This window comes from Vombatus ursinus, unplaced genomic scaffold, assembly GCF_900497805.2.
Source record: "Vombatus ursinus unplaced genomic scaffold, bare-nosed wombat genome assembly UNPS02014820.1, whole genome shotgun sequence".
Taxonomy (NCBI): Eukaryota; Metazoa; Chordata; class Mammalia; order Diprotodontia; family Vombatidae; genus Vombatus; species Vombatus ursinus.
Window position 1 is genome coordinate 24,601,408 of NW_020954598.1, and position 20,460 is coordinate 24,621,867.

General features: G+C 44.5%; 2 protein-coding genes across 7 annotated transcripts in view; both read left to right on the plus strand.

Annotated features, from left to right (window-relative positions):
• Positions 1-3,040: 3,040 nt before the first annotated feature.
• Positions 3,041-10,327, plus strand: NICN1 (nicolin 1). 4 transcript variants are annotated; one of them, XM_027837113.1, is made up of 6 exons: positions 3,046-3,265; positions 5,198-5,377; positions 7,062-7,175; positions 8,718-8,789; positions 9,354-9,461; positions 9,541-10,327. In XM_027837113.1, the coding sequence occupies exons 1-6, from the start codon at positions 3,134-3,136 to the stop codon at positions 9,580-9,582; spliced, it is 648 nt and encodes a 215-aa protein (XP_027692914.1). In that variant the 5' UTR covers positions 3,046-3,133; the 3' UTR covers positions 9,583-10,327. The 4 variants fall into 4 exon arrangements, with proteins under 4 accessions (XP_027692919.1, XP_027692914.1, XP_027692918.1 ...); XM_027837117.1 differs by having other exon boundaries at positions 5,198-5,257; XM_027837116.1 differs by having other exon boundaries at positions 3,048-3,184.
• Positions 10,328-10,943: 616 nt separating this feature from the next.
• The window catches only part of AMT (aminomethyltransferase), a 14,956-nt gene continuing 5,439 nt past the window's right edge, over positions 10,944-20,460 (plus strand). Inside the window, exons 1-7 of one of the 3 annotated variants that reach the window (XM_027837110.1) lie at positions 10,944-12,296; positions 13,957-14,124; positions 16,160-16,240; positions 17,702-17,833; positions 17,998-18,076; positions 18,268-18,413; positions 18,761-18,941. In XM_027837110.1, the coding sequence (XP_027692911.1) occupies positions 12,075-12,296; positions 13,957-14,124; positions 16,160-16,240; positions 17,702-17,833; positions 17,998-18,076; positions 18,268-18,413; positions 18,761-18,941 (1,009 nt within the window). In that variant the 5' untranslated portion in view covers positions 10,944-12,074. Of the gene's footprint in view, positions 12,297-12,438; positions 12,459-13,956; positions 14,125-16,159; positions 16,241-17,701; positions 17,834-17,997; positions 18,077-18,267; positions 18,414-18,760; positions 18,942-20,460 lie in introns of those variants that run through there. The other 2 variants (XM_027837111.1, XM_027837112.1) reach the window with 2 other exon arrangements.

Below are 20,460 nucleotides of genomic sequence, written 5' to 3' on the forward strand. Positions count from 1 at the left end.
TCATTGTATCCTTACAGGTAGGAGCTGTGAGGAAAACTGAGGCAGACAAAGTTTAAGTGATTTGCTCAGAGTTGTATAGTTAGTAAGTATCTGAGGCTAAATCTGAACTCAGCTCTTCTTGACTCCCCATCCAAAGCTCTATCTACTGCACCACCTAGCTGCCTCTGATAGAAGGAAGAGATGTGGTAGCAGTGTCCTCCAGGCATGTAGGATTGCTTATGAAAACGCACGTAGACCTAACAGGCAGGATGCTGCATTTGAATCTGGACCTGAGAATACATGAGGAGGAGTGTGGAATAAGGAAGGAGGCAGATTGTGGATGGCCTGAGGTGACAGGCTAAATACTGAATATTGAGACAATAGGGAGCCTTTGTGTTTCTTAGTAGAGGAATGATAGGGTGATATGTGTTCGATATTTTGGCAGTTGTATGAATGATGGACTGGAAAGGGGAGAAGCTGCAATCAGGAAGGAAAGGAGGCAAAATAGAACAATGGTTAGGTTATCATAGTAGTCCGGCCAGAGGCTTGAGGGCCTCAAGCAGGGCAGAAGTGGTGATGCATGAATGGTAGACTTACATGCATGGTGTTTGACTGGATGTGGGACAGGAGGAGGAAAAGGGAAAAGCTAGATGAAACTAAGATTTGGGTTCTGTGTGAATGTTAGAAGGGATCTGCTGCCTGTCGGCACACAGGTATTAAGTATCAAAGCAAATATTCTAACCCAAATCTCAGGAATCTAAGTCCCAGTTCGGCTATCCACTTATTGTCATCGAGTCAACAGCTAGTAATTTGGCTAGAAGAATGGGAATTAAAGTTGGAAAGGTATGTTGAGACCAAAACGTGATGAGCCTTGGATGGCAGTCTGAGCAGGGAAGAAGTCACTAGAGGTATTTGGTTAGGGAAGGGATGTCATTAGTTCTGGACTCTATTAGAGTACTCAGGCAGGATGTATGAGGATGGGTTGGAAAGGGAGAAACAGGAGAACTTGGGAAAGAGAGAATGGTTAGGAAGATATTGTAATCGTCCAGACATGTTGATGAGGAAAAAATATATGAAAAAATAAAAAGGAAAATATAGAAGTACAAGATGTTATCATTATCAAAAATGACAGTAAACCTATATAAAAATCTCATATTTAGATTTTTTATTGAACTGAGAGAAATATATATATTTATGATTTATAATATAAATATATATATATAAATATAATACAAAAGTGATTTTCATTCTATGGTATAGAAGTGGTCAAAAGACACGAACTTTTTGGAGGGGGACATAAAAACCATTACCAATCACTTAAAAAATTGTTCAGACTCTTTAATAATCAAGAAATGCAAATCAAAACAACTTTTGAGATTATATCTTATACCTACCAAACTGGCAAAAAATAATTAAAGGACAACATAATTCAGTGTTGACATTGCTATGGAGAAACAGGTACTCTCCCACTTTTTAACTATTAGGCTGTTTCAAACCTTTTGGAAAGGAATTTGATAATGTCAAATTGGCCTAGGAAAACAAACCTTTGACTCCACTAATCTCATTGTAGGCAAGGCTATAACAAAGGTGAAGCAAGCAAAGCTGAGGGGGGCAAAGAAGAACAAATAAAATATTCAGTACTATCCTAAGAATGCCATACCATTAGGTTAGAAGGGCACAGTGTCATAATCTTGGCTCAGGAGCAGAATTAAGTAGTTATGGTCCTGCTGTTGGGATTTTATCCTAAGGATAAACTTTATCTTTTTATTAAAATATGATGACTTTTTTATTAAAAGAAAAAAAAAGATTGATGTGTGTCGAAATATTAAAAGACTTTAACTCTACTAGTGGTAAACAGGAAACAATCTGTATGCCCAGAGATTTGGGAATGGTCAAAAAAACTGTGATCTATCCATGGAATGGGCTATTACTGTGTCATGAACAGGACAAACATGAAGAAACTCAGCTTTTTTTGAAGGAAGACTGGTTCCTTGAAGCAGTGGAGAGTGGGGCAGGGGATAGTACTGTATTTGTATTCAGACGGCTAGCTCTGTCTTCACATCTCAGTTCTGTCATCTGCTATAGAAATAATTTGCCATCGGTTTCCTCATATATGAAATGAAGAAGACTTCTAAAAGGTCTCTCCTACCTTAAAATTGTGAGCTCCTTGAGGACAGGGTCTATCTTTTGCCTCTCTTCTTATCCCTGGCACTTAGCCCATAGTAGGCACTTGTTAAATATTTATTGATTGATTGAAATAAATGATCCTGTGATACAAAGTGAGGTCAGTGGAAAAAGAACCCAACAACAAAATTGACGTGGATTAAGAGTATGTTAATAGGGGAAGGAAAAAAAAATCCTTGCAACAAAACAACACCCCTTTGTGCCCAGAGTGCTTTATTTTGTTTCTTTCCAACGATAGTAGCTAGCATTTATATTAACACTTTAAGGTTTGCAAAACTCTTTTACAGTGCAATCTCAGTTGATCCACACAATGAACCTGAGAAATATGTGCTGTTATTATTATTATTATTAGCCCCACTTTAATATGAAAATTGAGGCACAGTAGGGTTCAGTGATGCGTCCTGGGGAAGTAAGTGTCTGCGGAGGCATTTGAACTCGGGTACTTTGTGAGCAGCGCTCGCTCACCACGCCACCTAGTGGCAGTACCTAGTGCATATCACTGTCTTTGGTGTGCAGTGTCTGGTCCCAGTTAGACTCTGCAATAGGACAGGGGCTCTGTCTCAACAGCACCCGCAGTTCCATTTACTGCAAGAGTTTTAGAAACCACGACTTCCTCTTTCCATCAGGATCAGGACTCTGCAAAGAGAGGGGGGAGGAGAGCAGACGGAGGGGCGGCCGAAAAAGGACCGTTTGTAGTCCTGGACGGTTGCCCTGGAGCGGTTGAGAATCTCTGCCAACTTTGCCCCGCCCGACTCCGAGATTCTAGCTAGGGGCGGGGCTACGAGGTTAGGAGAGGGCCAGTGATTGGTTGAAGGGGAGCTTCCGGAGGCCCTTCCGGTCTGGGTTCGGACACTGCTGAATGCTGATAGGACAGCTTGCTGTCAGGCTGCAGGGTCTGCTGGGAGGTGTAGTTTTCCCAGCCTGGGATTCTCGGACCACAGAAGACTTCTATGCAGCGGCCGCAAGCGCCATGTCCCGGGTGCAGGTGCCCTGTCACATCAAGGGGGCTGTGGCGCTGCAGGTGGGCGATGTGCGGACGGTTCAGGGCCGGCCCGGCGTCCTGGTCATCGACGTCACCTTCCCCACTGCCGGGCCCTTTGAGGTGAGCGCCGGCCCTAGGGGCTGGGCTGGGCCCGGGCCGGGCCGGGGCGGGGCTGAGGAGGAAGGCCGGCGCTTCGGGCTGACCCTCACCCTGTCCCTGAGCGGCCTGTACGGTGCAAAGGGTGAGGACGGAAGTCCAGTACCCTCCCACCTCTGGGCCTCAGTTTCCCTCTCTGTAGAATGCAAGTCAGACCGCATGACCTCCGAGGTCTCTGTCCAGCTGAGTGCATGATGAAGATGATGATAATGATCCCCCTTTCAATTTCTCTTTGTTCGAGGGCGTTGTTCACAATGGTTCTGGGAGTTAGATAATGCAATACCTGGGGGATCTGGGATCTCTGGACGTGGGTACTTTGACCCCTCCTGTTCTACTCTTATCCGATGTCCTTTTTAAATTCCTCAGAGGCGAGTCCACCAAACGCTTTTCTTCTAGTTTTCTTGACATTTGTGTTGGTTAATATCAATGGAGCCAATAAAAATAATAGTAATAACTGACATTTATATAGTGCTTTAAAGTTTGCACAATTCATAGGGCGTTTCATTTGAGCCTTACAACCTGTAAGGTAGATACTACAGGATTATTATTCTCATTTTGCAGTAGAGGAAATTAGGGCTTGGAAAGATGAGGTGAATTGTCCAGAGCTACATAGCTAATGAGCGTCAAAAGTAGAATTTGAATCTACATCTTCCAACCTCTCTCTAGCCTTGCTGCCTTGGAGCGCAGGGCTTTCCATTGGTTAACTCTCACATGACCAGCCTACCTCTTTTTTTCTGGTTATACCCCCTGATAAGGGATGCTACTCTTCCTGCACATTTCTTTGGTAACTTGTTGAAGCCTGTTTATACCCACTTTGAGCATTTCTTGATCGTCTGAGGCTATGATATTTTAGAACTCAGACCCTTTAAGTCTTCCCTCCAACAACTACTATGCACATGTCAAAGTGACAGAAGATTGCTTGAAAGGTGGCTCAGTTTAAGTGACTTTGCTTGACAGACATCTGATTATTAATATTAAAAGAGGCTTAAAACAGAAAGACATTTGCCACTCTATATAGGCTCCCCAATGCAGGGTCCAAATGGAAGAGGGATTGATCAGGTTATGATAGGCAGTTGGATAGAAAATGTATAGAATTGCTCTATTATTATTTATGACTTGGACAAAGACTTTGCACGAGTAATGGACTGGAGCCCAGAATTGAAGAGGAGGAACAATGGACTGGATTGTTTTTGAAAAATTATGAAGTTCTTTTAATGACCCCAAGCTTTTCCCCTGAAACAAAGGCCCATCTTTTTAACATCAATATCCTTCTAGTGATGTTGTGTGGCTCTGAGTCATAGCACACCATGGTTTGGGAAGAATTAAAGAACAATGAAGAGGCACATAATGCCACATAGTAGGCTGTAACACATTGCCAGTGAAGAATTACATAGCAGAAGTTGCAAATAGGATATCAGAGTGATGTATGATGGGAAAAGCATGTGGGTAAGTCATGTAATTGGATCAAGTGGTAACTAATGAAATCTGTACTTCATTGTTATCATGCAACAATAAGAAATCTAGAGGAAAACCTCTATCATATTGAGTGGAATTTATAGGATATGGATAAGAGTTACACAGGATGAGAAGGCCTGGCTGAGTTGAGATGTATGTCATTGGAAAGAGTACCCACATGGATGAGATCTCAGATCCATTTAAATATCCAAAAAGTCAAGTTGCATGTTATTGTGAAAGTTTAAAATTTTCCTTGAAAATGCAGGCTTACCTGTGAATGTAAGGGCTTTTAAAGGTTACCCAGATACACAAAACCCTGTCCTGATTCTGTCCTCTGTATTTGTCACTGGAGCATACAGTAAAAAATTTTGTAGATCTGGCCTGATTTTGTTTCCTCCAAAATAGTGCCGGCCCTAGCTGAGGCCCTTATGTGTGTTTCAGTTACAGGAGATCACCTTTAAGAATTATTACACAGCCTTCTTGAGTATTCGAGTGCGCCAGGTTGGTTCCCCAAACCAGTCATCCAACAAATGGATTACCTGTTTACGAGACTACTGTTTAATGCCCAATCCACACAATGAGGAAGGGGCCCAGGATTATGTGTCCCTATACAAGCATCAGGTCAGTGAGAACTGTCTCTCCACTGGAGTTAAGGTGAAGAGTGGGCTCTGGGGAGAAGAGACCTGACTCCTTGCTCTGTGAAGCTCACTTTTAACAAAGTTAAATATTTTACTAAGGGAGTATGAAGGTCTAAGAAAACCCCAGAGACTAGATTTTTTTTTTTTAAAAGAGGAGGGGGTATACCATTATTTGGTTATTTTATACTTGACAGACGCCCCCAGATAATGAGCATTTCCACATTACAAAGAACAGAAAAAGAAGATTGTATATGGAAGTGAAAATTTCCATTACATAAAGCTTGTTTCTTTTTACGTATATAATTTATTCAGGATATTAGTTCCAATATAGTCCCAGTTGTTTGTGTTTCCTCTGTACTTCTTTCTGTTCTGCTCTGAGAATTTGTTTAATGCTTCATTGATACTTTTGTCATTCTTTTATTGTATGACTATCATCTCACCCTTCCCCAGTTCTCCACTCTCCAGAACAAAAATATAAACCTCCCTTGTAACCAATAAGCATAGTCAAGCAAAACAAATCTACGTATTGGCTGTCTCCAAAAATGTTTATCTCATTCATCACCTTTATTCCATCACCCCTCTGTCAAGAGGTGGGAAGCATGTATATCATTGGTCCCCTGGAATCATTTTTTGTACATGTAGGTCCTTTTTCTCTTTTAACTCTTTGATGTATAAACTAGTAGTACTATCACTGGGTCTAAGCGTGTGCACAGTTTAGTGTTTGTTTTTTTAGTATAGTTCTAAATTTCTTTCTAGAAAGGCTGGACCAGTCCAGAGCCTGGAGTTAGATTTCTGTGGTGCCTAATTGATTTCTAGATGCTTTCTGGACTAGGGAAATAGATATTCAAGAAGGAAATATTTGGCCCAAGGGATTATAATAGTTCATATTTTATACAGGCAGCTCTCTGAGGAATTTTGGAATTGATTGTATAACATGGGAGATACTGGCAAAGGACTGCCCAGCATGGTGTGCCCACATCAGTGTGCAAATTTAGACATCTCTACTCCAAATGTTCATATGGACTATTTGTGCCTGACTTGTAGTAGAGCGTTCTACGCTTCTATTGGTCTGATCAGCTGCTGTCAGACATACTGTAACTTAACTTCAACATATTGATGTAATTTTGCTCCTCTTTAAGAAAGGACAGCAAAACCAGGCAGCTAGGGGGATACGGTGGATAATTAATGGTAATTAATAGTGGAGTGCTGGGCCTGGTCTCAAAAAGACCTGAGTTCAAATGCAGCCTCAGATGCATACCAGCTTTGTGCCCTGGGCAAGTCACTTAACCTCTGTCAGTTTTCTCAACTGTAAAATGGGAGAATTGTAAAACCTGCCTCTCAGGGTTGCTGTGAGGATCAAATGGATAATAATTGTAAAGTGCTTAGTACAGTGCCTGGCATACAGTAGGTGCTATATTTGTTAGTTATTATATGGCCCTTTGAGCCTAGAAAAGGCTTGAACCTTGTAGACAGGACAAGTGGCAGGGCCTTGGAACGAGGCTGGCTCTGGGTCCTCAGCATCTCCACTGCTAGGTAGGAGGGAGTTCTCTCACACCCCAAAGGGTGGGATTGGGGCGGGTTATCTCCTGTCGCCTGAGGGCCTTCTATCTGGGAAGGGACCCCATGGGAGGCATGCTGGTGATGGAGGTAGGTCTGCCTTTGTGCAGATGCTGTGTGACATGGACAAGGTGTTGGAGCTGCGTCTAATTCTGCGGCAGCCATCCCCACTATGGCTCAACTTCACATTGGAAGAATTGCAGTTTTTTCAGCATGGACCACAGGTGGGAGACTTTTTCCTGATTGAGGAGAACTGTCAGATAAGATGGATGATGTTTGTTCTGAAGCTTGTACTAGACTGTACGCATTAAACTCATCAAAGGAACAATATTTAAAAAAAAAAAAAAGGCAGAGGGGTGGGGTGTCCTGAAAGGATCAGTTCTTGAAGATCAGTCTCCTTTGTGTGTGCTTATAGCTGTGAGCATACACTTTCACTTTGGGTCAAGGCCTGGATGGAGTCATTTAACAAATTTTTATTAAGTGTCTCCTACTCTGTTCAGATCCCTTTGTTAGGTACTAGGTAAGATACTGCATTTATATATGACATGGTCTAAACACACAATCTAATAGACAGTGAAAATGAGTAAACCTTATCTTTGGGACAGACCAGCAGCATGAAAAGTCAAAGCCAGAAGAGCATGGGTGTATGAAAGGAGTGTGAGGGTACAGCAGCCAAGTTAGACTGGGAATTGTGAGGACAGGGCCAATGAGTGGTTCCATGGCTGTAACTGGGGCTGCAAATTATATACCAGATATCCTGGGAGTACTCTGACAACCCTCAGAGAAGCAGGGTATTTAGTGTGTGGAACTGTATCCCAAAGTCTGCTTGATTGGTAGATACATGTGGGTCCTCTGGTGTGCAGTCAGGACTGCAGAACCCTATCCTGTCACTTCTAAGTCCTTAAGGGGATTGAATGATGATAAAGCTGAATTAGAGAAAGAGGGAAGGTTGGTATCTTAGGGTTAGGCCTCTCCATGCCAGGCATTGACACAAATACATAGACCCAAATGAAACAATTCCTATCCTCAAGGAGCTTGTCTTTTATCGGGGGAGGCAACATGTAAACATCTTAAGTATTCACAAAAGATAAGGCGATTCTTGCAACCGAGGACATCTTTAAGAAGGCGGCATTGGAGCTAAACTTTGAAGGAAGCTATCGATTGTAAGAGGCAGAGGTGAGGCCCAGGTGGACTGCCTTTTGTGAGTAGTAGCAGCAGGGTCGTTTGGCTAAACTAAGGAGTGCCTAGAAGGGAGTACCGTATATAATAAGCCTGGAAGGGTAGGTTGGTGTCAGGCTGTAAAGAGTTACAAATGCCGAACAGACAGATCCTAAAAGTAATAGGGAGCCACTGGAGTTTATGGAGGGGAGGGCCATCAGATCTGCACATTAAAAGGAAAAGCACTTTGGCAACTTTATGGAGAGTAGATTAGAGAGGGGAAAGAGTTGAGGCAGGCAGACCAGTTAGGGAGCTATTGCTGTGGTCCAGGCCAGAAGTGTGAGGCCTGAACTGGGCTTGGCCGTGTGAGTGGAGGAAAGGGGATGGAAGGTAGAAGTGGCAAGATTTGGCAGCTGATTGGATGGATATGTGGAGTGAGTGGGAGAAAGAAGGGGAGGATGACTGAGCTTGTAGAAGGATAATGGTACCTTCTATAGAAAGAGGAAACTTTAGAAGGAACATGGGAGTGAAAGAGAACAAGTTCTCTTCTGAATATGTTGCATTTCTTCCCCCAACCCCATCTCCTTTGGTGGTGGTTTATCTAATAGAGTCCTTCATCAGCCTTTACCAAGTGGCTCTCGCACCCAGCACCCTATGAGCAGCCAGCGCTCCTCCTTCAGGTAAGTTCATCTTTTGTTTATATTTCTGGTTCCTCCCTGTCTCCATATACCTAGCTCAAAGCTTTTTATTTTCCAGATTATTAGTGCAAGTTTGTCAGATTGAGTTGGCCCGGTGCTAGGCCTCTCTCTGCAAGAACCTGGCTGTGGTGGAGGTGCCATCAGAACTGAACTGGGGACACTATGCTCACTTTTCCCTGAAGCCTCTGTATCCTTGTTCCCAGTTTCTGCAAACCTTGACTCCTTCATGGGCCTAAGAAACACAGTGAAAGGAAAGGCACTGCCAAAAGGGTTGTGACAGTAGGGAGTGACTGTGGCTGTCCTGGTACTGGGATGGAAATGATCTGTATACATCTATGTTGGGCACATTGGAATCATTCACTGCCCCACCCCACCTGTTGGACTACCTGCAGGCTGGTGCTTCTAGACCAGTTTAAAAGCTGTGATTATTAGTCATGGCTGTGGAAGCCCCACGAGTAAGAAGCAGAAGCTCTGCAGAGCCAGAAGGGGTTTAATTCTAGCTACCTACTGCTTTCTTCTAGTAAATCGTTGCTGTGTTTCTTTCAGCAAGCCCTCCCTGACCCAGATAAGGTCTCTTCAGAGGTACAGCAGATGTGGATGCTGACCGAGATGATCCGAGCCAACCGCACCACAGCCCGTATCGGCCGCTTTGATGTGAGTTGTCCAGCTGCCTCTGCTTTGAGCTCCCTAGCTCTTATTTGGCCATGATTGACTATCTCTGTTTGTGTTACAGGTGGATGGCTGTTATGACTTGAACCTGCTCTCCTACACGTGAACCTTCGAGGTTGTTTGGCTTCCAGACTTTGTTCATGACTGAGATGATTACTTTTTATTCGTGCTGAGGAGCAAGGCCATCCTGCAACAAAAGAGGCCAAGTGTCCCTTGTCTGCTCCCAAAGTATCATTCTCCTCTTTGCTTCTAGTTGAAGCTGCCAAGGCTTCTTGGTATTGATAAACAGCTTGAGTGTAAGCTCTGGGTAGAAACTCTCCCATCTGCTGGCTTCAGCCTGAACTCTGAGATGCCAACTTTCCCTCCTTCCCTGCCTCAGCTTCATCATAAAAACTCACCAATGTTACTTCTTTAGAACCAATGTGTGCGTAGTATTGACATGGTGTATTTCTTCTAGCTCCTTTCACACTCCTGCATAGTTACAGTCTTGCCTGTGTATTGCCTTAATGGTAACTTGTGGCTTCCTGTTGTTTCTGATCCTGAGCTCATTTGGCCTTGGGAAACTCCATTCTTTGGTATATCTGTTGTCCATATACCTATCGGCAGTACGAGGTCTTTCAACCAAGCAAGTCTTTTAAGAGCCCATGTACTGCACACTGTTCAAGGTGCAGAGGGACACAAAGACAAAAGACAAAGACCCTGCCCTTGAAGAGCTTACATTCTAACAGAGAAGACGATAATGTACGTATGTAGGTACATAAAAAAAAAAGACATAATTTAAGCTGGTTCTCTACCTCTTACCTGGCTCTGGCCTAAGTCTAAACCTGAATTAAATGTCTTGGTCTTTGGAAGTTTCAGGGTTTGTCTTTGTCATGGGAAACTGGAGCCAGTAGTCATTGTCTAAATTATAGTCCAGAGTAGACACAGGGCCCAAAGGTACTTGGGAGAGGAATCCCCATTTCATCCTCTTGAACTGACTAGAATCCTTCTCCAACACCCTGAGGTCCTGCAGCTTGTCACTTACAAAGCAGCATCTCTTTTCCTAGTCAGAATGTGCAAACCACAGATTGGAAGAAGGAGAGAGGGGAATTAAGACAGAGAGCTGGAGCTGGATGGACTGGGAATTGTTTTAGGAGTAGATTACTCCTCTCTCTGTCTCTTCCCTGTGTCTCTTCTCTTCCCCCCTCCCCAGGTTGACTAAGTCCAGCTGATGCAGAGCTTCTGCTGAGCCAAGCGGACACCGTACCTGCTGTCTAATCCTGAAAGTTCTATGCCATGCCATCTTGGTACTTGCTTCAAAAGGGACCATTTTTGAGCATACTGCTTCCAATAGATAGCCAACTTCCCTACTGTGATTAAAAAATATAATAATGTATTATCCCATTTGTTCTGGTGCCCAGCAAAGTTTATTACTAATAATACTTTAGTACGTGGCAAGACATGAATTAGTCTGTTGAGCGCAGGGACTAAGTACAGAACAGGTGCTAACAGCAGAGAAGCATTCCTACAAAGCAAACTGTGTCCAGGTGGACAGCAGGAACCTGCCAGATCTTGGTTCTCTTTCTACTGCAGCGTTTTGGTTATGCAGCTCCTGCTTGAGTAGTGGGGTAAGGACTAGATTGGTAGTTAGGCACAAGTGGATTTTTTAAAAATTGGGAGTTTCTGATGGCTTAGCAGCTAAAGGGTTAATTGCTTTGACTGCACTCCCCTTTTGAATTAAAGTTTAACTATTTTCCCCCTAATGTCCTCTCCTGACCACAGTTAAAAGTACAGCTTGATCTCTTCAAAAAGCTAAGTTCCTTTACATTCCGGACGGACTTGTTTGCTCAACTATCACTACGGTGCAGTGACCCAAGCATTCCCCTGGAAAGTCAGGGACAAACTTAGTTTATTTTCAGATACAGAAGCCAAAGAGATGATAGAAATGCAGTTGGGGTGAGCAGACCGTTCCTATTGTGTATGCTTGGATGAGCTGACAATTTCTTAAGCTTACAAGGATAAGCAAAGCCATTGCTTCCACAGGGAAAAGGGGGTGAGGGAAGGATTTCAAACTGTTGCTAGGATACCCCATTCTGGCCCTTATCTCCAAGCAGGCAGGCCTCCTAAGTTCTGCAGTCTGGATGATGTTATAAATGAGAGAACAATTTCAGAGAGGTTAAGTGATTTGCTGACAGTCACACAGTAAGAAGTAGATAAGGTTTTCCAAATCAGGTCTTTTGATTCTAAATATATTGCTTTTCCTACAATACAGGCCATACTCTTCCTATTTCTCAGGTGGTTGTCCAAGTGGCTGGTTCTTCTTTTTCTGATTCTCTTATAAGAATTTTTTTTAATTCTTTAGGAAAATACACTTCATGGGTGGGTATCTAAATTATCATTTTATCTCCTGAAATGAAACATGTTCCCCAACCCATACTAATACAATGATGGTGGATGAATTTACCTAAGGTGTGGAAGCCTTGCTTCAGAGGCAGCATCCAAATCTGGTTCCAGCAAGCAGCGATTGATACCATTGTTTGGTAAGAAGAAAACCTTGGAGTTTGGCGGATCGCTGGGACTGAAACTCAAAGACCCCCTTCAGGGCAAAGGGAGGGGGAAATGGAACTACATCTCCCACCGTCCTCTGCTGCTCAGCCGGCCAGCACCTGCGCGGTCAGAGAGCAGAGCCCCAGGCGAAGGGTCCAGTCCCAGCGTTTCGGCTTGAAGATGCAGCGCATTAGGAGCTCGGCTTGGCGTCTCTTTGACCCTCTTTGCAGCGGTGCGGCGGGGGTGCGAAGTGGCCACCCCACAGCAGCTCGACGGCCTCTCAGTTCGGGGCAGGTGGGATGGGATTCGGCCGGAGCTGCGGCCTAGGGGAGGAGACAAAGTGGAGGGGCTGGAGCCCTGGGGGCGGGGTGCTTCTGGGGAGAAAGGAGGCTCCTAAGAGTAGGCTGCAGACCCAGAGAAGGGGTTGGTGGTGCTGAAACCTTGAGGAAGAGCTGAGTTGGGTCTTGGGGGGAGAGAGGCGGAAACCTTGGAGAGGGGGTTCTGGAAGGGTGGGTGAAGGAAGAGGGTAGTTGGCCCTGGGGATGGTCTACAGGCAGGGGAGGGGAGGAGGGGGTTGGGGCGAGACGGTTCTAGGGAAGGTCTTTAAGCAGGAAAGGGGAGAGAGGAACTGAAGCCCCTAGGAGCGGTCTCAGGGAAGGAAGAGGCCCTGAGGAGAGACAAGTAGGGGAGAGTCTACAGGCAGGAAAGGGGAGAGGGCACAGGTTTGGGGATTTGGGGAAGTGGAGCTTGGCCTGGGGAAGAAGTCTATATGGGCAGGGAAAGGGAGAGGAACCGACTTGGGGAGGGACAAGTGGGGGGGGCTTGGGGAGGGCCAAAGGTAGGGGAGGAGATGTGGCTTTAGGGAAAGGGCATCAGCCGACCTGGAGAAGGTCTTCAGACAGGGAAAAGGAGGGAGATGTAGGTTTTGGGAATGGAAGAGGGAAATGGGCTTAAAAGTCAGTAAACATTAAGCACCTACTGTGTGCCCAGCCACAGTGCCTAAACTGGGATTATAGAAAGAGGCAAGAAACAGCCCCAGCCCTCAAGGAGCCCACAGTCTAACTGGGGAGACAACAAATAAGTACAAACAAGTTATATACAAGATAAGAAAGATGAAGGGGGCCTAGGCCCTGAAACGCCCCCCCTCAACTTTCTTGAACTTTCCCACATTGCCACGTCTCTGGTGGTCACCTGAGGCATCATCAAAGTTATCCTCTCAACTGGCCTTACTTTGTGGCCACTCACTATCTCCCAATTCTATTACCTCTGACCCAGGCCAGCATTCTTTGTTACCTCCTGATTGCCCCTGGCCCCTTAGCACCCTTGATTCTATCTCCCTTGGCCACACGGTCCAGATCCCTGGTGTTCTGTTATCTCAGAGTGACCCCAGCCTACTGACCACTCCTAGATTCCTCCCACAGTCTTTCTGTATGTAAGATCCCTCTTGGCCTCCATTAAGGGGCTCAGATTCAATCTGGCCCGCTTGCATTACTGATACAGATGCTTAGATTCTTTAAGAATCTGGCCAATATAGAGAATTTTTAGAATCACGCACACCTTGACAGGTGTTCTAATAAACCTTGTCTTTGACTGAAAGAAGGCTTGGGTCGAATTGATTCGAGGCAGGACCTGCTTGTCGCTATTTCAGGGTCCCAGCATCCCTAAACCTCAACAGAAACAAATAAGGGAAGGCACTAAGAATTAAGTGGGCTTGGGAAAGGCTTCCTGAGGAAGATGAGATTTTAGTTGGGATTTAAAAGTGGAAGAAAAGGAAATGGTCCCAGAGAAGATGGGGTCCTGTTAGAGGTAAAGAAAGAAGACCCCAAGAGAAAGTGAGAGTGTATGAAAAGGGCCCCGAGTAGAGACTCAAGCCTTATTTCCATCCTACCTGCCCAGTGTGGGACTAGGTGTGGAGAGGCCAGCTTCTCAGACCAATGATTTCATTCCCTGGCAGGAACCCTTGAAGAAAACACCCCTGTTTGATTTCCATCAGAGCCACGGTGGGAAGATGGTGTCCTTTGCTGGTTGGAGCCTACCTGTACAGTACCGGGACAGCCACATAGAGTCCCACCTGCACACCCGAAGACATTGCTCCCTATTTGATGTGTCCCACATGCTGCAGGTGAATGACCTCTCCCTAAGTGCAGGATGAAAGGAGGGAGGCGGGCTAGTTCTGACTGTTCAAGTACCATGGCCACTTGTTTTCCCTAGGCTCTTGGCTACGCCAGCCAGGCACTGTGTAGACTTGAATAGTTAAGAATCCTAAAACGTTAGAGCTAGAAGAGACCTTAAAGATTATCTACTACAATGGCCCTCCCTTGGCACCCCTCCTCCCAAGCTAAAGGAATGTTAGGGTTCATTAGTGGGAGGACTTTGGAGAAGTGATTTTATTTTTAATCAGGATTTTGAAATCTTGAGAAGGACAAAGCTAAACCGTAGACCTGTGAGTAGGTGAGGATAGATTGTGTACACATGGTTTAGTATTCGCTCCGAAATCCTGAATTGGTTTCAGGCTGAGTTTTGGGGGGGTCACCGTGCATGGGCCCCCAGTTTGTGAGTTCAGAAACTAATTTCCACCTGGGTAATCAGGGTCCAGCAAAGGACTGAGAGCTAATACATGGAAATATTTGTACCTAAAAAAATCGGGCTCAGGGTAACTGAGTCAATAATGGAATAAATGAGGTTTCTGGAGTCAGAGGACAGACCTCAGTTTGAATTCTGCCTCTCCATGTACAAGTAATCCCATTCCATCTGTCTTCTCTAGCATATTGCCTCCTCTGTCATCCCTCCTCTCTCACTAATCTTCAGTCTCTTCTTTTCTCCTAGCTGCCTCCTTGCTGCTTACAAACATGCCCATGTCTCCTATCCTCCAAAAAAACCAAAACAAAACAAACAAAAAAAAAAAACCAAACAAACAAATAAAACCCTCACTTCTCCAGAAGGCTGTCTGCTTCTTGTTCCCTTAACTCACTGTGCTCTGGCTTCCGATCTCATCATTCAACTGAAATTGCTCCCTACCAAACTGCCAAGAATTTCTTAACTATGAAATCTAATGACCTTTTTTTTTTTTTTAAACTCCTCATTCTTTTTGACCTTTCTGCAGCTCTTAACACAGTTGAGCATCCTGTTCTCTCTAGGTTTTTAATGACATTACTTTCTTCTACCTCTTTTTCTACCACTGTGACTACTCCTCAGTGTCTTTGGTTGGATCTTCTTCTGGGTCATGCTCACCAACTTAGGGTGTCCCCCTAAGGCTCTGCCTGGGCCTTCTTCCCTTCTTTGTTAATACTCTATCATAAGTGCCTGTCAGTTAAATTATCATTTCTGTGTAGATGATTCTCCAATCTAACTTCTCTCTCAGCCTCCCATCTCGAATCTCCAACTGCTCATTGATATCAAACTGGGTGTTGCGTAGACATCTTAAAATTAACATGTCCCAAAACTAAACTTATTATCTTTCCCTGCAAAGTCCTTCCCTCTTCTTGACATTGCTATTACTGTCCAGGACACTGCCATTTTCCCAGTCATACAGGTTCTCAACCCAGGCTGAGTCTGTCAACTAAGTCCCTTTCCTTAAGTCCTCACTCTTACTTCCATATCCAATCAGTTGCCTTTTACACTCTCACTTTCTCTTGGGGTCTTCTTTCTTTACCTCTAACAGGACCCCATCTTCTCTGGGACCATTTCCTTTTCTTCCACTTTTAAATCCCAACTAAAATCTCATCTTCCTCAGGAAGCCTTTCCCAAGCCCACTTAATTCTTAGTGCCTTCCCTTATTTGTTTCTGTTGAGGTTTAGGGATGCTGGGACCCTGAAATAGCGACAAGCAGGTCCTGCCTCGAATCAATTCGACCCAAGCCTTCTTTCAGTCAAAGACAAGGTTTATTAGAACACCTGTCAAGGTGTGCGTGATTCTAAAAATTCTCTATATTGGCCAGATTCTTAAAGAATCTAAGCATCTGTATCAGTAATGCAAGCGGGCCAGATTGAATCTGAGCCCCTTAATGGAGGCCAAGAGGGATCTTACATACAGAAAGACTGTGGGAGGAATCTAGGAGTGGTCAGTAGGCTGGGGTCACTCTGAGATAACAGAACACCAGTCGATTCTACCTTCACAATATCTCTTCTGCTAAAACCATCTTTCAATCTTTTTTCAAGACCAAGATATTTGGTCAAGATCGAGTGAAGTTGATGGAGAGCTTGGTGGTTGGTGACATTGCCGAACTAAAGCCTAACCAGGTAAGGGCCTTCCCTGTCAACTCCCAGCTGTTTCTCCCTCACTCCTTCTTCCCCCATTACATAAATGCCTACATAAAAGTGCCTACTGACTTACTTTACCAATGTTCTTACTGCCACTAGAGGGACTGCTACTTGGAGCTTAGCCCCAGGTAAGTTTGTACTACCAGTGAGCCCAACCAGGGCTTTATCTTAGGGCTGCAGCTGAACTTAGGCTGTTAGGATAGGCCCATTGACAGATTTCAATTTCAACAGCTGATGTACTAACACCACATTAACTGCTATGTATGTGTGGTGATCCCCTCAATAAAATCCAATTCTGGTGCCTCATTGTAATGTGTCTAGGCTTCCTGGTTCTCATAGACTTTGCCAATAGAGTTCAACCTATGGCAGGTCTTAGTGGGTTTTGTATATGGGCATGGTGCCAGGCTGTATCTGTGGTTCCATGACAAGCCTGCTTGAGCTGGGGGGCCTCATCACAAGGTTGGCTGCAAGTAACGTCAAGCCAGGGCAACTCTCAAAGACCATCTTCTAAATTGTGAAAGGATTTCAGTCTGTGTTGGTGGAGTGGGGAGTATCTAGACCAACCCAATGAAGTGTTCTTGAAGTACTTATGGAAGAAAGGAGCAGGAAGAATACCATGTCGTGCAGGCCATCTTAATGGTGTAGTGATGCTGTACTTCTGAGTAAGGCTTATTTGTAATGGGGGCAAAGCATGATCAAGGCCATTAGAAAAATTCAGCTGAAGGGAATTTAACCACCACATGTAGGGATTGGTGTTAGGAAGTGTATATACCCCAATCACAAACTAAGCCCTGGCCCTGATCCTGACACATCTTTTCTTCTGGAAACACAGCTTAGCACCAGAGTCCTGCAAGCCTGAGTAAGATGTGTGTCTACAGAGGAGACCCTTGTTAAGCCGCCTTGTTAGCCATTAAAGATAAGCATGGTTCTGCTGCTTAGTTCACTCTGCAGGAGAACAGTTTATACTTTACACTAGAATGTTAATATTGTAAAAACAAAACAAAACAAAAAACAGACAGTTCTGAAAGACTTAAGAACACTGATGAATGTAATGAACAGCATTGATTCTAGAGGACTGATGATGAAGAATGCTGCCCCCCTCATGACACAGAGTTGATGGACTAATAGGCAGAATGAAGAATAGGTTTTTGGATATGGCCAATGTGTATGCTTGACAATGCTTATTTGCTACAAGTGTTTTGTATTCTTTTTTTTTTCCCATGGTGGGGGTGATAGGAAGAGGGCAATATAGGTAGAAGGGGTGAAAAATAAGTGTTTGTTAATAGAGAAAAAAAAATTTTTTTAAAAAGATGAGCTTGCCCAGTCATTGGGGTGGTCTCATAGATCAGTGTTTCTGCTTTGTAGCTGTTGGATCCTTTGGTCCAGGCTTCAAGCCCAGGGCTCATGACCAGAGGGTGATGTGCTTGGTCTTGGTAACAGGGGACACTGACTCTTTTCACCAATGAAGAAGGTGGTATCATAGATGACCTGATTGTGACAAACACATCTAACGAGTATCTGTACGTGGTGTCCAATGCTGGGTGTCGAGAGAAGGACATGGCCCTCATGCAGGTAGGGGATGTTATTCGATGGCTGGTAAGTCTTAGGGGGTAGTGGTAGGGGAACAACTATCACTGGAGGTGGGTCCTGGTGGTCATTAGAACCTGGATTGAGAACTGTTTGACTATGGGACCAAACATGGGCCCATGTTCACAAACCTTTGTCTCTACTTTCAGAACAAAGTATCAGAATTGAGAAGTGCTGGCTGTGATGTGAATATGGAGGTGATTGATAATGCCTTGTTAGCCCTGCAAGGTGAGTGTATTCCTTTCAAGCATTGCCACAGTAACCTGGGACGTAAACAGTGAGAGGAAGGGAGGAAATAGGTCTCTCCTTTAAATCTTTTTTCTTCCCCCCATACGTCCACAAAACCACAGAACAACAGCTGGCGTGGTTTCCAAGCAGTGTGCTAGGCAGAGCTCTGACCCCTTTGCTCCTTACGTCAGGTCCCTCAGCGGCCCAGGTGCTGCAAGCTGGGGTGTCAGATGACCTTCGGAAGCTGACCTTCATGACCAGTGCCGTGATGGATGTGTTTGGAATACCTGGCTGCCGTGTGACACGCTGTGGTTATACCGGGGAGGATGGTGTGGAGGTATATAAGGACACAGTGGAAAGAGCATTTTGTTTCAAGTCAGACGACCTAGGTTCAGATCTCAGCACAGATGTTTATGAGCTCTGGAAATTTGGGCAAGTTCCTTCCCCTGCTAGGTCTCAGTTTCCTCCCTTGAAAATGATGATAAACTAAATGGTCTTCAAGGTCCCTTCTGGCTCTAAAACCTGAGGCACTACTATGCACACCTTCTCCCTATCCCCAAGTTCTCAACAGGGCTAGGATGGTGTCAGCCTGCTTTAGGATAGCTGTGCCCTGGGGGCCATGGGCACTCTCTTGGGGAACAGCTAGCTTCCTTCCTACAACCCCATTACTTGTATTTCACACAGATCTCGGTGCCAGCAGAGAAGGCTGTCCACCTGGCAGAGGCACTGCTGGAGAATAAGGAGGTCAAGCTGGCAGGGCTGGCAGCCAGGGACAGCCTGCGGCTGGAGGCAGGTCTGTGTCTGTATGGGAACGACATTGATGAGAGCACCACCCCCGTGGAGGGGAGCCTGGGCTGGACCCTGGGTGAGTCAGGGCAGGGGTAACCATGGCAGCTTCCCCTGCTGGGTCCACCCATGGCAAGAGGTGGAGGCTGGGGCCAGATATGGGGTAAATTTTGAAGTGTCATTTGTGCATTCATTCAGACATTTAGTAAGCACTTCCTGCATTCAGAACCCTATATTTAGGAACGGGGAAAGTACAGAGTTTTGCTATGACATGATCCCTGTCTTCCTGGAGCTCACAGTGCAACACAGCAACATGAAATAGACTTATTTTTGTACTTTAGCAAATCATAGGTCTACTTAGAAGGATCCTCAAAAGGCCTAATCTAACCCCCTCACTCTACAGATGAGAAAATGAAGGCCCCAGGAGGCAAATTGACTTGTCCTGGGTCATATAGACAGTGTCAGAGGTGGGATTCTTACCCATGTTGCCTCATTCTCCAGAGAGGCTTTTTTCTATATATTTTCATATATTAAGGTTACCACTACATCACTTACGCTGGGGATCTGTTGTACTTCATTCTTGCTACGTGACCCAGCCCATTTCCTGAGTGGCTATAGTATGTGAAAAGTACATTAGGAAGGTGAAAAATGCTATTTGAGGAAGTGTGATATAGTGGAAAGAACCCTAAATTAGAATAAAGAATTTTTTTTAATTAAATTTTTTTTAATCAGCAAAAATCCATCTTCTCTCCCTCTCAACCCCACCCTCCCAAATGAGAAAGAAAGAAAAACAAAACTGCTATTACAAGCATGTATAGTCTGCATCTGCAAAAGGAAAATATGCCTCATTCTGTACTCTGCTACTTTCACCTCTGTATCAGGAGATTGGGAGTATGTTTCATCATTGGTCCTCTGGAATCATGGTTAGTCATTATGCTAATCAGAGTTCTTAACTCTTTCAAAGTTGTTTATCTTTATAGTATTGTTGTCATTGTAGAAATTGTTCTCTTTGTGCTGCCCACTTCACTCTGTATCAGTTCATATAAGTCTTCCCAGGTTTCTCTGAAACCATCCCCTTTATTATTTCTTACAGCACAATAGTTTTCAATTACATTTAAATACCATAATTTATTTAGCCATTCTTCACTTGATGGGCAGTCCCTCAGTTTCCCATTCTTTGCCACCTCAAAAACTATAAATATTTTTCTACATTATTTTAGAATTTGTTTTCCTTCTAATCTCTGCCTTAATCTTCCCTCCTCTTAATTTTCCCTTGTCCCCTCTCCCACCTCTTTCCCTGTTCAGTGAAATATATTTTTGTAGCCAACTGTCTATGTGTGGCCATTCCCTCCTTTGACCAGTTCAGAAAAGAGTGAGGTTCAAATGTCAGCTATTCTTCTATCCTTTCTTCCTTGTCTGTATAGACTTCTGATTGCATACCACTATTGTGTGAGATAATTTCCCCCATTTTTCCTTCTTCTATCTCCTCCCCAATGTATTCCTCTTCCCTCCCCTTTTCCATTGTTTTAAGGTCATCGAGAGAGACACACACACACACACACACACACACACACACACACACACACACACACACACAC

Coding starts and splice junctions, on each gene's coding strand:
- NICN1 (XM_027837113.1), top strand. CDS start 3,134: ATGTCCCGGGTGCAGGTGCCCTGTCACATCAAGGGGGCTGTGGCGCTG. Junction 3,266..5,197: donor CCACTGCCGGGCCCTTTGAG/GTGAGCGCCGGC, acceptor TGTGTGTTTCAG/TTACAGGAGATCACCTTTAA. Junction 8,790..9,353: donor AGCCAGCGCTCCTCCTTCAG/GTAAGTTCATCT, acceptor TGTTTCTTTCAG/CAAGCCCTCCCTGACCCAGA.